The 12987-nt window shown below is 64.5% G+C and overlaps 1 protein-coding gene across 1 annotated transcript; it reads right to left on the bottom strand.

Annotated features, from left to right (window-relative positions):
- Positions 1 to 442: 442 nt before the first annotated feature.
- Positions 443 to 12190, bottom strand: CTSD (cathepsin D). Its single transcript, XM_032268450.1, has 9 exons — positions 11991 to 12190; positions 9543 to 9702; positions 7771 to 7894; positions 7238 to 7356; positions 5612 to 5844; positions 3186 to 3308; positions 1913 to 2057; positions 1727 to 1825; positions 443 to 1336 (listed from the first exon to the last, which is right to left on the bottom strand). The coding sequence occupies exons 1-9, from the start codon at positions 12056 to 12058 to the stop codon at positions 1169 to 1171; spliced, it is 1239 nt and encodes a 412-aa protein (XP_032124341.1). The 5' UTR covers positions 12059 to 12190; the 3' UTR covers positions 443 to 1168.
- Positions 12191 to 12987: the final 797 nt, after the last annotated feature.

Here is a 12987-nt window from a genome sequence, read left to right as displayed (position 1 = left end):
AGGCCAGATGGCCACACCACTGAGGGCCCAAAGGGCACGGAGAGTGACCGGGAGGGCCTGCTCTGAAGCTCCCCAGCGCAGAGGCATCCTCTGTTAAAGTAGCGCGGCTGCCTGGCTGGACCACCTCCCTGAAGTTACCCCTCCAGGCTGGCACTCACGCTGGAAACCTTGTCGGCCCCACCCTGCAGCGCCAGCCAAGGCCACATCCTGCTGGCCACGGCTCCAGACCTGGGAACAAGTCAGTCCCCGCTAGCCGACCAGGCTGGACAGCTGGCCACAGCCCCGGAGCCCATGGGCAGGGGGCCACAGGCCCCGGGCACCCCAAATGCTTGTCTCAGAGCTGCCCTGAGTCAGCCCTGATGTGGCGGCTACGCACCACCCACCCTGTTCCCATCTCAAGCTGGAGCCACCCCCCACCCCCAAGCACAGAGCACAGCAGCACAGAGGGAGGCCAACAACTGTATTTCCAGGTCAGCCCGGGCTCTCGGCCGCCCAAGGGGAGGACGGCAGGGGTGAGCTGCAGAGGAAGGCAGGCGCCAGCCCCGTGTCCCAGCCTGACCTACAGGCCACCGAATGGCCCTGGGATGGGCTGAGTCCCAGAACCACCTTGTAGCCACCACAAGGTGGGCTGTCCCCCTCACTCCTTCCAGCTCATCCTAGGCCTCCACTGGCCTCACCCTCAACGGGCCAGAAAACATTAGACAGGTAGGAGTGGCAGAGCCCGGCTGGGCCCAAGCTGGGCAGAGGGACCCTTGGGCAGGGCAGGTTTCCAAGGGAGGGTCGAGGAGGACGGCCTGGTTCGGGGTGGGGGCTCAGCCCAGCGGCCTCGGGTAGGGCTGAGGAGGGGACTCCCTGGAGATGAAGGGAGCCCCAGGATGTACACGCTCCGCTGCCAAGCTTGGCCGAGCTCTTCCAGGTGCGTGAAACAGATCTGTGCTTCGGAGTAGCTCTACCCCTCCGGACAGACGGACAGACGGACAGGCAGGCAGTGTTTCTGAACCCAGGGAGGGGAAGCCACAGAACAAACCAGATCGGGCTTGGGCCACCAGTCTCCAGGACACCCGGGCAACGGGCGGGCGAGTGTGTGGGTGATAATGTGGGGAGGCTGGGGGCCTCCTCCCCCGGGGCCCTCCTCTGTCTCTGTGCTTGCGGGTGGACGGCTCGGGGGCTAGACGCGGGCGGCCTGGGCGAAGCCCACCCTGTTGTTGTCTCGGTCAAATACGGTGTAGTAGCGGCCGATGAAGACGTCGCCCAGGATCCAGAGTGGCCCGCTGGGTGGCGGGATGTCCATGCCCATGAAGCCGCTCAGGCAGATGGTCTTCCCGGCCTGCGACACCTGGGATGGGGCCGGTGGTCAGCACCCAGGCCTGGCACCACCTGCAACCCGCCCTGAGCATCCAGGCCACGGGCACCCCTGCCTGTTGCCCACTCACCTGGAGTGTGCCCCCACAGCTGCCCACTCACCTGAAGCATGCACCCCCACCCTGCCCACTCACCTGGGGTGTCTCCCCTCCCCCCACCACCCGCTCACCTGGGGTGTGCCTTCCCCCGCCACCTGCTCAACTGGGGTGTCTCCCCGCTCCCGCCCACTCACCTGGGGTGTGCCTTCCACCCCACCGTAGGCTCACCTGGGGTGTGCCTTCCCCCACTCTGCCAGCTCACCTGGGGCACGCCTTCCCCCCTCTGCCCGCTCACCTGGGGCACACGGCCCCCATGGCCTACCCACCTTGAGTGTGTAGTCCTCCGGGGACAGCTTGTAGTCTTTGCCTCCCAGCTTCAGCGTGATTGTGGGCAGGGTGGACACCTTCTCACAGGGGATCATGTACTGAGAGGGGCCAAGCAGTGTCAGGGTGTCAGGGTGGCAGTGGTGGCCATGGGGCTCCACCCCACCAGCCCCAGCCGCAGTGCTCACCTCGCCCTGGATCAGTGGCACGGCCCCAATGGCCTTCTGCAGCTCGCGCACCTCGTCCACGGGGCCCACCATGAGGGACGTGCCTGTGTCCACAATGGCCTCACAGCCCCCCTTGCACAGGGTCAGCCCGCTGGCTACCTCCACCCTGCGGGGAGTCAAGGCGTGAGGCCCATGCCCAATGACAATGTGCACGGGGGGCCCACTGCCCCTCCCCGGGAGCCCCTCCCTGGCACTCTCCTCCTCTCTGGGCTGCTGGATGCACAGGGGGCTTTGGGCCCTCCAGGGACCCTCAGGTCGTGGTGAGGGCATGGAGGGCATGGAAGGGATGGAGGGGATGGAGGGAGGGAGGGAGGGAGAGAGGGGATGGAGGCATAGAGGGATGGAGGGATAGAGGGATGGAGGGGCATGGAGGATCACAGAGAAACGGAGGAATGGAAGGGATGGAGGCGCATGGAGGTCATGGAGGGACGGAGGGACAGAGGAATGGAGGGAAGGAGGGACAGAGGGGGTGGAGAGATGGAGGGATGGAGGGGGTGGAGGGATAAAGAGGATAGAAGAAATGGAGATAGAGGGATGGAGGAGCATGGAGGGTCACAGTGAAACTGAGGAATGGAGGAGGATGGAAGGGATGGAGGTCATGGAGGGACGGAGGGTCATGTTCTCACAGGAGGGAAGCCCCAGTGGCCAAGAGTCATGGAGTCACAGAAGGATGGAAGGCATGAAGAGTCATGGAGGGGATGGAGGGACGGAGGGACGGAGGGGTGGAGGGGTGGAGGGATGGAGGGACGGAGGGACGGAGGGACGGGGGAACGGAGGGACGGAGGGGACGGGGGGGACGGGGGGACGGAGGGGACGGAGGGGACGGAGGGGACGGGGGGACGGGGGGACGGGGGGACGGAGGGGACGGAGGGGATGGAGGGGATGGAGGGATGAGGGGATGGAGGGGATGGAGGGATGGAGGGATGAGGGGATGCAGGGGATGGGGGGATGGGGGGATGGAGGGATGGAGGGATGAGGGGATGCAGGGGATGGGGGGATGGAGGGATGGAGGGATGAGGGGATGGAGGGATGGAGGGATGAGGGGATGGAGGGATGGAGGGATGAGGGGATGGAGGGATGGAGGGATGGAGGCTGGTCCAACCCCATCTCTTTCTTGCCCAGCTCTACCACTCCTTCCACATACAGCCCCACCTGCAGAACCAGGGGTCCTCCAGGGTCCCCGCATGCCGTCCCCACCCACAGAACCCAGGGGAGCTGACCAACCACTACTCACTGGTCCATGTGGACCTGCCAGTAGGCCTTGCGGGTGACGTTCAGGTAGGACAGGGAACCCTTGTAATACTTGGAGTCTGTGCCACCCAGCATCAGCTCACCCCCAGGCTGTGAGTCTGGATCCCTGAGAGGAAAAGGAAGGGAGAGTCAGCTGCCGCTGCAGCCCCCCCAGTGCTAGGTCAGGAGTAAGGGGGTCAATGTGGCAATCAGAGAGAGCTTCCTGAAGGAGGGGTCTTCCTGGACCTGCAGGAATGGAAAGGCCCAGAAGGCAGGAGATGGACTCCCTTCTTCCCGGGGTGGGGCTTTGCCCCATACCCTGGTGGGACACTCTGTGTGAGCCCAGCCTGCCCCAGAAGAGATTTTCCTCAACCCTCAGGTTCTCCTGGTCTGCTCAGGAGCAAAGCTTGGGGGCAGACAAGGAAGTGAATGCCCGGAGCCCAACGGGAAGGACCCTGTCTGTCTGTCTGTCTGTCTGACTGAAAGAAAAAACAAGGGAGGCTTCCAGGAGGGGGAGAAGGTACAACCCGGGAAGCTGGGATGGCTCTTCTGGCCCGGGGCCTCCACATCCGCTGCTCCTGGGGATGTCCTCCACCCACAATCCCGGGCCATTTGGGCTCATCTCCCCATCATCGAGACCGATGGGGCGCTCCAGCGCGGGAGTGCACCGCACTTCCTGGGACCTGCAGCCCGTGTCATCGGGGTTCGTTTTTAAACACTCATCACATACGAGCTTTCAATGCAGCAAATCCTGCCAGTCCCATTAGAGAAGCTCTTCCTGTCTGGGGCGGTTCTGCCATTCCACCAGGGCATGTGCAGCTAAGCTGGCCACCATCCCGCTGCCTGTCCCCACGAGGCACCAGGCCTGACCCAGTCCTCCCAACAGCCTCAGGACTCCGCCCTCCTCCGCCTGCGCCTCCTGTCAGCACCTCTGCAATCACAAGTGTAGAAACCTGATCAGTGCCTCCTATCCAGCTTCTGCCCCACACTCCCCGCAGCCAAAACTGCTTTTCCAAGGCCTCAGACCCTCACCCCGTCCTGCCCCAGCCACTGCCTTGGGACGACCACACCTGGGCACTCACACCTGCGTGCCCCTCCCCTACCCACATGCCCCTTCCCCATGTGGACGCTCACACTGTGTCCCTCCCACCTGGGCACACACCTGTGTGCCCCTCCCCATGTGGACACTCACCCCGTGTGCCCTCCCCTACTTGGGCACTCACCTTGCGTCCCTTCCCCCACTCTCACTCATGCGTGCATTCATGCCTGAGTGCCCCTCCCCCACTTGGACACTCATGCTGTGTGCCCCTCCCCCACCTGGACACTCACACTGTGTGCCCCCTCCCCGTCATGGGCACTCATGCCCGCGTGCCCTCCTTTCCTAAGGGTACCCTCGTCCCCTCGCTGCCTTTCCTGTGCCCCAAGACTCCTGGAGAAATGACCCAGCCGGTTCACCTGTGTCCTGGCCTCTAGTGACCCGCTTTGCCCAGGGTGTCGCTATGGAGTATTCACTGCCCAGGCAAGGGACAGAGCAAAGAGCCAGGCCAGGATGACGGCCGGAATTCTGCTGGAAGTGCACCAAGGTCAGCAGTCAGGCCCAGAGACTCCAAGTGCCAAGTGAGCCACGTGAGGTGAACTGCCCACATCAGCCCTGGAGAGTGGGGCAGTGACCAGGCGCAGCTCAGGGTGGGAGGCCGCTGGCTGACAGGCTGCCCACTCCCAAAGCAAAAGTCTCCAACCCCAAGTCACCCCTCCTACAGGGAACCCCCACTCAGGTCTGCCCGAGAAAAGTAAACCAACCGAGGCTGAGGTCCCCTTCCCAAGGTCACCTGACCATGGGTGACAAACGCTGGAGCAGCGGATGCAGGTGGAGGTCCTGGGGACCCTTATCCCAGAAGGAAGGGCCCCCTATGCTCCCTAGAGGGCAGCCAGCACCTGCTGGGACGCCTACAGAGCTGCCCACCACACGGTGGTGGGGACCCATGCCCACCCAAGGTCACCTCCCCAGACAGCCCCAGGCCCCTGGACACCATGCCCCCTCTCTCCACCATCAGTAACCCCGTGACCAGGATCACATGTGCCCATCACCAGGTCCGGGGGAGCACCAGGCACTGAACCAAGAGGAACTGCCACGCCCCTGGCCTGGGGCTGTTCTCACAGGAGGGAAGCCCCCGCAACCAAGGTCCGAGGACCCATGGCCCGGCCCAAGCCCCTCCCACTGGGAGACCCCAGCCAAACAGCTTTCTCTGCAATGCTGCTTACTCCTCTGCAGAAGGGCAGCACCCCCTGCCTCCCGGATGCCCTGAGGTCAGAGGTCAGGAGCTGTGGCCATAGCAGCAGGGAGGGAGCAGCGCTGAGTGGGGGTGCCCAGGAGGCTCCCAGCCACACTGAGCGAGGTGAGCAGGAGGCAAGAGAGAACCCACGGGCCACCTGTTCAGGTAGAAGGAGAAGATGTTCTGGTCCACCAGCTTCTGCTGCATGAGGTTGTCGAAGACGGGCAGCACGTTGTTGACAGAGATACGGGGATAGGCCATGCCCAGGATGCCGTCAAACTTGGCTGCGATGAAGGTGATGCCCGGCTGCTTGGTGGCCTCCCCAAAGACCTGCCTCTCCACCTTGACACCGTCCAGGGCAGTGGCTGACGACGATGAACGGCAGGGCACCTGCAGGCCAGGGCAGGGTCAGTGGGCCGCAGACAGGCTGAGCCCTGCACGCCTCCCTGGGCCAGAGGCTGTACTACAAAACCCAGCTCCACGGGTGCCCTTCATCTCAGACACGCCGGGGCCCAGAGGGACCAGAAGAAAGGGCTGGGACCCTGAGCTGCACACAGCTGGGGATGCGGACACGGGGTGCGGCAGGCTTGGTTTTAATGAGATGGAAACAAGTGGGAGCACAGATGGGCAGGCCCCTCGCTCTGCTTCCTGCTCCGACCTCTTGTTCCCACCACCAACGCCGGGCAGGTCCTGCTCTGCTCCTGCCCTCAGCCTTGAGAACAAGAGAAGCCTGGGCTAGAAGCCTGAGAGACAGGGAACCCGCCGACCCCCGCCCAGACTCAGCCACGCTGCCCCCTCCCCCAGCCGTGGATGAGGCTGCAGAGAGAACACGCCACAGCAGGATGTGGGAAGGGAACGGCTGCTTGAGGCTGACACCAGGCGGAGGAGGCGGAAGGGGGCAGACGGGGTAACTTCCCGTTCAGGCTGAGCAGGGCCCAGGGAAGAGAGGGGCCCGAGAGCCCCCAGGACAGACCTGGACCCCAGCCCCACAGGGACTGCTAGGAGCAGGTCCAGCTGGAGGAAGGGCCCCTCTTCCCGGGCCCTGGCCCTGAAGGGGGCTCTGCTGCCCTGGCCTGCTCCAGAGCTGGGGCCTGTGTCACCGTCCCAGAACTCCTGAACCCCTTGCGGCCTGGCCACCCCAGCAGGCAGCTCCGAGGTGAGAACTCACTGAGGCCCAGGCAGGGCGTCAGGGGCCAGCTCGCCCTTTCCCTGGGCAGGGAGCCCCTCTGCCCTGAGCCCTGGGGACCGCAGATGGCAGGTGGGGCCCCCAACAGCCACTGCTACTCAGCCTCCCATTCCTTCCTAGGCTCCTGCAGGTGCCTCTCTGCCAGCAGCCCCCACAGCAGGTTCCCGGCACATCCCCCCACCCCCGAGCCTCCCAACTCCTCAGCCCCAGCCCCCACCCTCAACATCTGCTAGCACCTCAAACCCAATGTGCCAAAGAGCCCAGTCAATCCGCCCTGGCCTCCCTCCCACTCACTGTGGCTTGACTCTGGGGCACCTGGCCCTGCAGCCCCCACCCTGGGTTCAAGGCTGTCTTTCCAGCCTGCACTTGACCAGGCCATTCCAGGCTCCTCCATTCCAGACCATTCCAGAACTCCTCATGAAGTTCTCCCCACCTCCCGCCCTCCTGCTGGCCAACAGCCACCTCCTACCCCTCCTCACCCTGCTGACCGCCCCGGCCACCTGCTGAGAGCCCTCCCTTTCAATCACATGCCCACGGGGGAGTGAACCCCACACCCTGGCGCCCTCAAGTCCCGGGAGAGGCCCCAGAGGGACTCACCAACACGGTGTCCTGGCTCAGGTACCCGGAGAGGCTGCCCGAGCCGTAGTGGATGTCGAAGGAGGTGCCATTCTTCACGTAGGTGCTGGACTTGGCACTGTTGTACTTGTGGTGGATCCCTGACCCGGGCGAGAAGCAGCCGCTGGTCCCCCTGCCGCCATGCCACGGCCATGGCCCTCCCATCCCCTCAATCTGCCATAGAACCCGCCCCAATGAGCTGCATCCTCAGGGTGGGATGTGGAGGGCATGCCAGACCCGTCACCATGCCAGAGCCTCGGGACTATGGGCTGCGACCCCGGGCACCCTCCCAGCCACAGCTGGCTCCCTCTGCAGCCGCCCTGGCCCCAGCGCTGCTGAGAGCAAGAGCACGGCTGGTGGTTCACCCAGAAAGCCAGTGCCCGGGACGGGGTAGGGGGCTGGCCTGGCTCACGGGACCGAGAGGCAGGAGAAGTGCTTGCCCAAATGACTCCTGAGGCATCCCTGAGGTGACATCCCGGAAGGGCAAGGGAGATGGGGCCAGGTGGGTGACTCACAGCAAGCGATGTCCAGCAGTTTGCAGTGGATGGAGGGGACCCACAGATTGGAGGAGCCAGTGTCGAAGACGACCGTGAAGCACTGCGGGGGAGTCCCTATGCCAATCTCCCCGTAGTACTGGGCCTGACAGGGGACAAGGTCTGTCAGGGATTGTGGAGGGGGCCCCATCTCCCCACAGGGCCTCAGAAGACCTGGCTGTCCCCAGAGCCAGGCCCTGAAGGCCCATGCTGGAGGGAGGGATCATGGGTTCCACACCTGCCAACAGCCACCCACTCCCACCTGCTTAGCGTGCAGGAAGATGGGCCAGGTCCTCAGCCCTAGGTCCTAATGCCCACAGGTCCATGGGGTCTCCAGACCCCTATCCCTGGTCCAATACATGCTGAGGCTGAGGACTTCCCCACGGAAAAGAAGACCAGAGGTCAAGCCAGGGTGGGGACAGATGTGGCCTCGGCCTGAGCCCTGGGTGCAGGAAAAGGCGTGCCTGGAAGATTCCCCTGTTGTCCCGGGGTCCAGGGCCTGAGACGGGAAGTGACTTCCTCTTCAGGTTGGGGCCATGTCAGGGTCTGATTCTGGGTGCCTCAGTGCCTGCCCTGCCTGCCAGGGCCAACCCCAAGCCTGGAGAGCTTCCAGGCAGAGGGTTTCAGCTGGCCAAGGGGAGAAGGCAAGCCTTGGAGTCACTCCCTACCCAGCAACCCTGTCTTCACAGCCCAGCGCCTCAGTTTCCCCAGATGTACACAGGGAAAGCAGGGGCAGCTGGGGGTGCTGACCCAGGGATCATGCAAATACAAGGGGTCCCATGTCCGCTGAGCCTCTCAGGGAGCAGAGAGTAGGAGGGTCACCTGGGCACCCACGTCCCCCAAGAGTGGCACCTGGGCCACCGTGAGCCACCAGATTCCTGGCACCAGCCCTGCCCAGCCTTTCTCCAACTGCCTGGCTTCCCGGAGTGGCAGCAGCTGCTGACTCATGGCCCCACAGAGGTGACCACGGGCCGGTGGGGGTTGGGGGGACTCAGCAATTCTCCATGTGTGTGTGTGTGCGTGCATCTGCTTGCTTACGTGCTTGGGCGATCAGGAACTGACCAGTCGGGCCCAGGCACACAGTCCCCGGCTCCCCACAGGGCCCCCCCCACCCAGTCACATGCCTGTGAGTCTTGGGCTTCCTGTCACAGCCAGGACTCAGGCCAAGTGGGAGAGAGGGCAAGGCCCCCCACAGTGGGCCAGAACCCCGAGGCTGGACAACAGGCCCTGGCCCCGAACTGACCCCACAGAGCTGGTTTGAGGCTGATCAAGCCCCGGCTTGCTAGGTGGCTTCCAGATGCTTCACCTGGAAGCTACCCAGCTTGGACCCTGGTTCCCCCTCAAGGAGCAGTGGGCACAGTAGGGGGTGCTGCTAGGGGATGAAGATGGTGACAGGCTGGGGAGGGGTCCCAAGTCACCATAGGCCTTCTGGCCGGACAGCAGTCAAGACAGGCTCCAGGGCAGCCGGCCACACTCAGGCAGGCCCAAGGACCCTGCGGGCGAGCTAGCACCGAGGGCAGAGGGCTCCCCTCATCACCCTCCCAGCCCTGAGCAGGGACCAAGACCCTGAAATGACGAGGACCAGAGCAAGAGGTTCCAGGATGGGGCAGAGAGGAGTGCGGCTGAGCCGGTACACCACCCCGCCCACTCCAGCTGCGCTGCTGAGAACTGGAGGTGGGCAGTGGCTCCCACCCTCCCACAGGGCTGTCCTGAGCGCGGCTCCGCTTCCAGCAGGGCTAAGCTTCCATACTCACGTCCATGTAGTTCTTGAGTATCTCGGGAATGGGCCCCCCGAGCATGGTCGGCATCGCCTGGGAGTACTTTGAGATGGGGCCCTTAACGATCAGGTCCTCCACGGGGCCCCCCATCTCCGACATGGTCCGGCGGATGGACGTGAACTTGTGCAGTGGGATTCTGTCAACCAGGGATCAGGGTATTTCAGAGAGGCCCTCCTGCCTGCAGCTGAGGCCACAACACTGTACATCCACCCAGAGGCCCCTGGGATCTCAAAGTCGCCACAGCCAAAACCAAACTCCTGCCTGTCACCTGGAACCTGCTGGCCCAGCTCCCAAGTCAGTGAAGAGCCGCCCGTCACCCCCACCCCCCAGGTTGCACCTGCCACCCACCCCAGCCCACACACCCAATCTGGGGGCCAGCGTGCCCACCCCTCCTCTCCTCAGCCATTCCAGAGGCTCCAAAGACCCCAAGGGGCTCCCGTCCTCCCTCTGCACCTGCGCTGGCCTCTTCCAGGATGGGGGCCAGCATGGATGCTCAGAGTGTTGGCAGGCACCTGTCACTCCTGCCCAAAGTGCTCTGAGGCAGCCCACTGTACCCAGCCCCATCACACCTGCTCTCCACCCACACTGAGGTGGTTTCACCTCCAGGCCGGCACTGACAGCTCTGCCTGACCTCCCACGCGGCCGCCTCTGGCCATCAGATGGGCCCTCCAAGCCACCTCCAGAAGCCTTCCTTGACTACCTGTCCTCTTCCACCTGGACCCTGTGGCTGCCCAGTGCCCTCATCCCACACCCATTTCTGTGCAACCGCCCCCCCCCACCCCATGTGGCTGCACGAGGTCCAGGGCTGTACCTGAGGCCTTAGAGGCTTCTGTGTTCTCCCACCCACCACCCTGGCTCCCCTGACAGCTGCACTCAGGGTACCTCTCCAGAGCCCTGCCACCCGGGACACCACTGGCCAGCGTGCAGGAGGGAGCTCCAGACTGAGGTCAGGGGTCCTGAGTTCTATACCCAGGAAGCGAACAGCAGAGTGAGGGGTCCCTGGCCTTCCCCTTTGTTTGAACCTACTCCCTGTTCCAAGGAAGCCCCCCTGGGCTTTTAATCACTTGGATAAAACCTCTCTCCCGCCCCAGGGACTTGGGAGCCCAAGGTCAAAGCCGGCTTTTCCTGGCAGGCCAAAGGCGCGGTCCAGGAAGATGGTATTATTGCTTAAGAGCAGTGGGCTGGAAGAGCCCCAGGTTCTGTCCTGGGGGAGGGACACGCCCTCCAGGGACCCCGGAAGCAGGTGTAATAGTATGAGTTGCAGGGAGGTGGGATCAGGTCAGGGGCTTGGATTCAGCTATCCTGCCCTCCAGAAGCCCCAGGTTTGTTTCTCCACCGCTGTCTGCGCTCCTTGGAGAGGGGAGGTGTGTAGATAGGGCTGGCAAGGTCAGGGCAGGCTCAGGCTTGTGGCTGCTCCCCAGCAATGACTTTAAATGGGGCTACCCGCCCCCGAGCCATTCCCCACAGACTTTGGTGAGGCTCAGTCCTACCCAGCCCCCTGCTCCTGCTGGCCCAGCCAGCTCCAGACCCTGAAGCCTTCTGACCTCACCCACCTGCTCAGGGGCAGAGGATCCACCACAGATCCTACGTCTCCCACAAAGGCACAGAGCAAGGGTGGGGCAGGGGTCCAGTGGGGTGGGTCACCATACTCCCGCTGGGAATGCAGGCTGCCTTGCAAGGGCTGGGGAAGGAGTCAATTGAAACAGACCGCAGCATGGCCCTTCGGTGCCCAGCCGTTAGGCATGCCAGGGCCCCATCCCATCCAGGCCCAGTCCGAGGCCTCACCTGGCACAGGGGCTCGGCCTGAGGAGGGTGTGGGCCTCACGGCAGCACAGCCCCAGGCCCGGGGTAGGTGAGCCGGCCCACTCCCCATGCCTCCTCCTCTCCCAGGGACATGAGGGTTCCTAAAGTCCTGAGGGGCCTCCCAGGACAGGGCCTGTGACAAGGGCTGCTGATGCAAACTTTTAAAGCCCCCAGTTCACAGATGGTAAAGAGGTCCCTAAGGAAATGGACTCGCCCAGACTCGGGGACCTGAATCTAGCTCACCGGCAACAAGGGCGCTCAGTACAGACCCGAATTCCACCTGTCCCGCATGAGCACTACCTCCCCTCGCCCAGTCCCGGGGGAGGCTGCGGTCAGTCTGCCGTCCTCACGCCTCCCCCTGGCCCCTCAAGGTACACCCCAAGGTGGCACGGGGCAGAGGCGTCTGGCGCCTCTGCACGGGGTCCCCTGCACCTCCCGAGCCCGGCGCCCCACAGGCGGGTGGGCAGTGCAGGAGGCCGCGCAGGGGGCACAGGTGCATTCAGGCGCGGGGCCGCAGGCGGCTCGTGGGGGTCCCAGGGGAGCGTGGGAGTCACCACAGGCCCCGGGACCTCCGCGCCGCGCCTCCGGCCCATCCTCTGAGCCCCGCCCGTGAGGTTTCACCTGACGAGCGCGGCGGCGGGTGCGGCCAGCAGGCCGAGGGCGAGCAGCAGGAAGCAGGTGGGCTGCATGGCGGCGGCGGCAGGGTCGGAGCGAGTCGCCGAGGCCGCGAGCTTATACCGGGATGACGGCGCAGTTGGGCCGGGTCAGGTGACCCGCGTGTTTGCACCCGGGCCGGTCACGTGGGCGCGGCCGGCGTGCGCGGGGCGGGGCCGGGGCGGGGCCGGGGCGGGGCGACCCCTGCGCACGCGCACAGCGCCCGGGAGCGCGCCCGCCTCGCCCACTCTCCCCGAACCCGCGCAAGCGGGGTCAGCCCGGCCAACTTCTGGAGACTGGAGGATTCCCGTTTCCGCCTGGCCCGGGGGCGTGGGGCGGCCCGCCCTGGAGGGCCCCGCGGGCTGACCCCTGTCCCGGCCGCCGCGGCGCGTCCAGGCTTGCACGGGGCGCTGCGCTCCCGGCCCCTGCACCTGCTCCTCCCGGCGCACCCTAGTCCCGCCCCGAGACGCTCCCAGGCCCCCCCTCTGAAAGCCTCTTGCAAACCAAAGTTAAATTCTTTTATTTCTTTCTTTTTTTTTTTTCTTCCCTAAATATGGGGTTTCACCATGATGGCCAGGCTGGTCTTGAACTCCCGACCTCAGGTGATCCACCCACCTCGGCCTCCCAAAGTACTGGGATTACAGGCGTGAGCCACCGCGCCCCGCTCTTTTCTTTTTTTTTAATTGCTTTACCTATTTCTGGGAAGCCAAAGTTAAGTTCTAAGTCCTCTGCCCACCGAATGGACCCCCGCTCCTCCAGAGGGCTTCCAGAGAAACCTGGAAAACCAGCGCGGGCTCCGCCACCTCCCTCTGGGCGCTGGGCTTGGAGACTCAGGCCTCACCTGAGGCTGTGCAGCCGCCAGATCCTGAATTCCAGCCTCACCTCGCCTCACGTGGCAGTCAGCAGGCCCCGAAGGCAGGCAGAGGATTCCACCCCGAAATATATTCCGTTCACGTGGTTTGAT

This window comes from Sapajus apella, unplaced genomic scaffold (genome assembly GCF_009761245.1).
Source record: "Sapajus apella isolate SASKATOON/1434 unplaced genomic scaffold, GSC_monkey_1.0 scaffold181, whole genome shotgun sequence".
Lineage (NCBI taxonomy): Eukaryota > Metazoa > Chordata > Mammalia > Primates > Cebidae > Sapajus > Sapajus apella.
The sequence above is the reverse complement of the archived record's forward strand: the minus strand, read 5'-3'. Positions and strand labels throughout refer to the sequence as shown.

Coding starts and splice junctions, on each gene's coding strand:
- CTSD (XM_032268450.1), bottom strand. CDS start 12,058: ATGCAGCCCACCTGCTTCCTGCTGCTCGCCCTCGGCCTGCTGGCCGCA. Junction 7,895..9,542: donor TACTCAAGAACTACATGGAC/GTGAGTATGGAA, acceptor GTCCCCTGTCAG/GCCCAGTACTACGGGGAGAT. Junction 7,357..7,770: donor ACTGCTGGACATCGCTTGCT/GTGAGTCACCCA, acceptor CGCCCGGGTCAG/GGATCCACCACAAGTACAAC.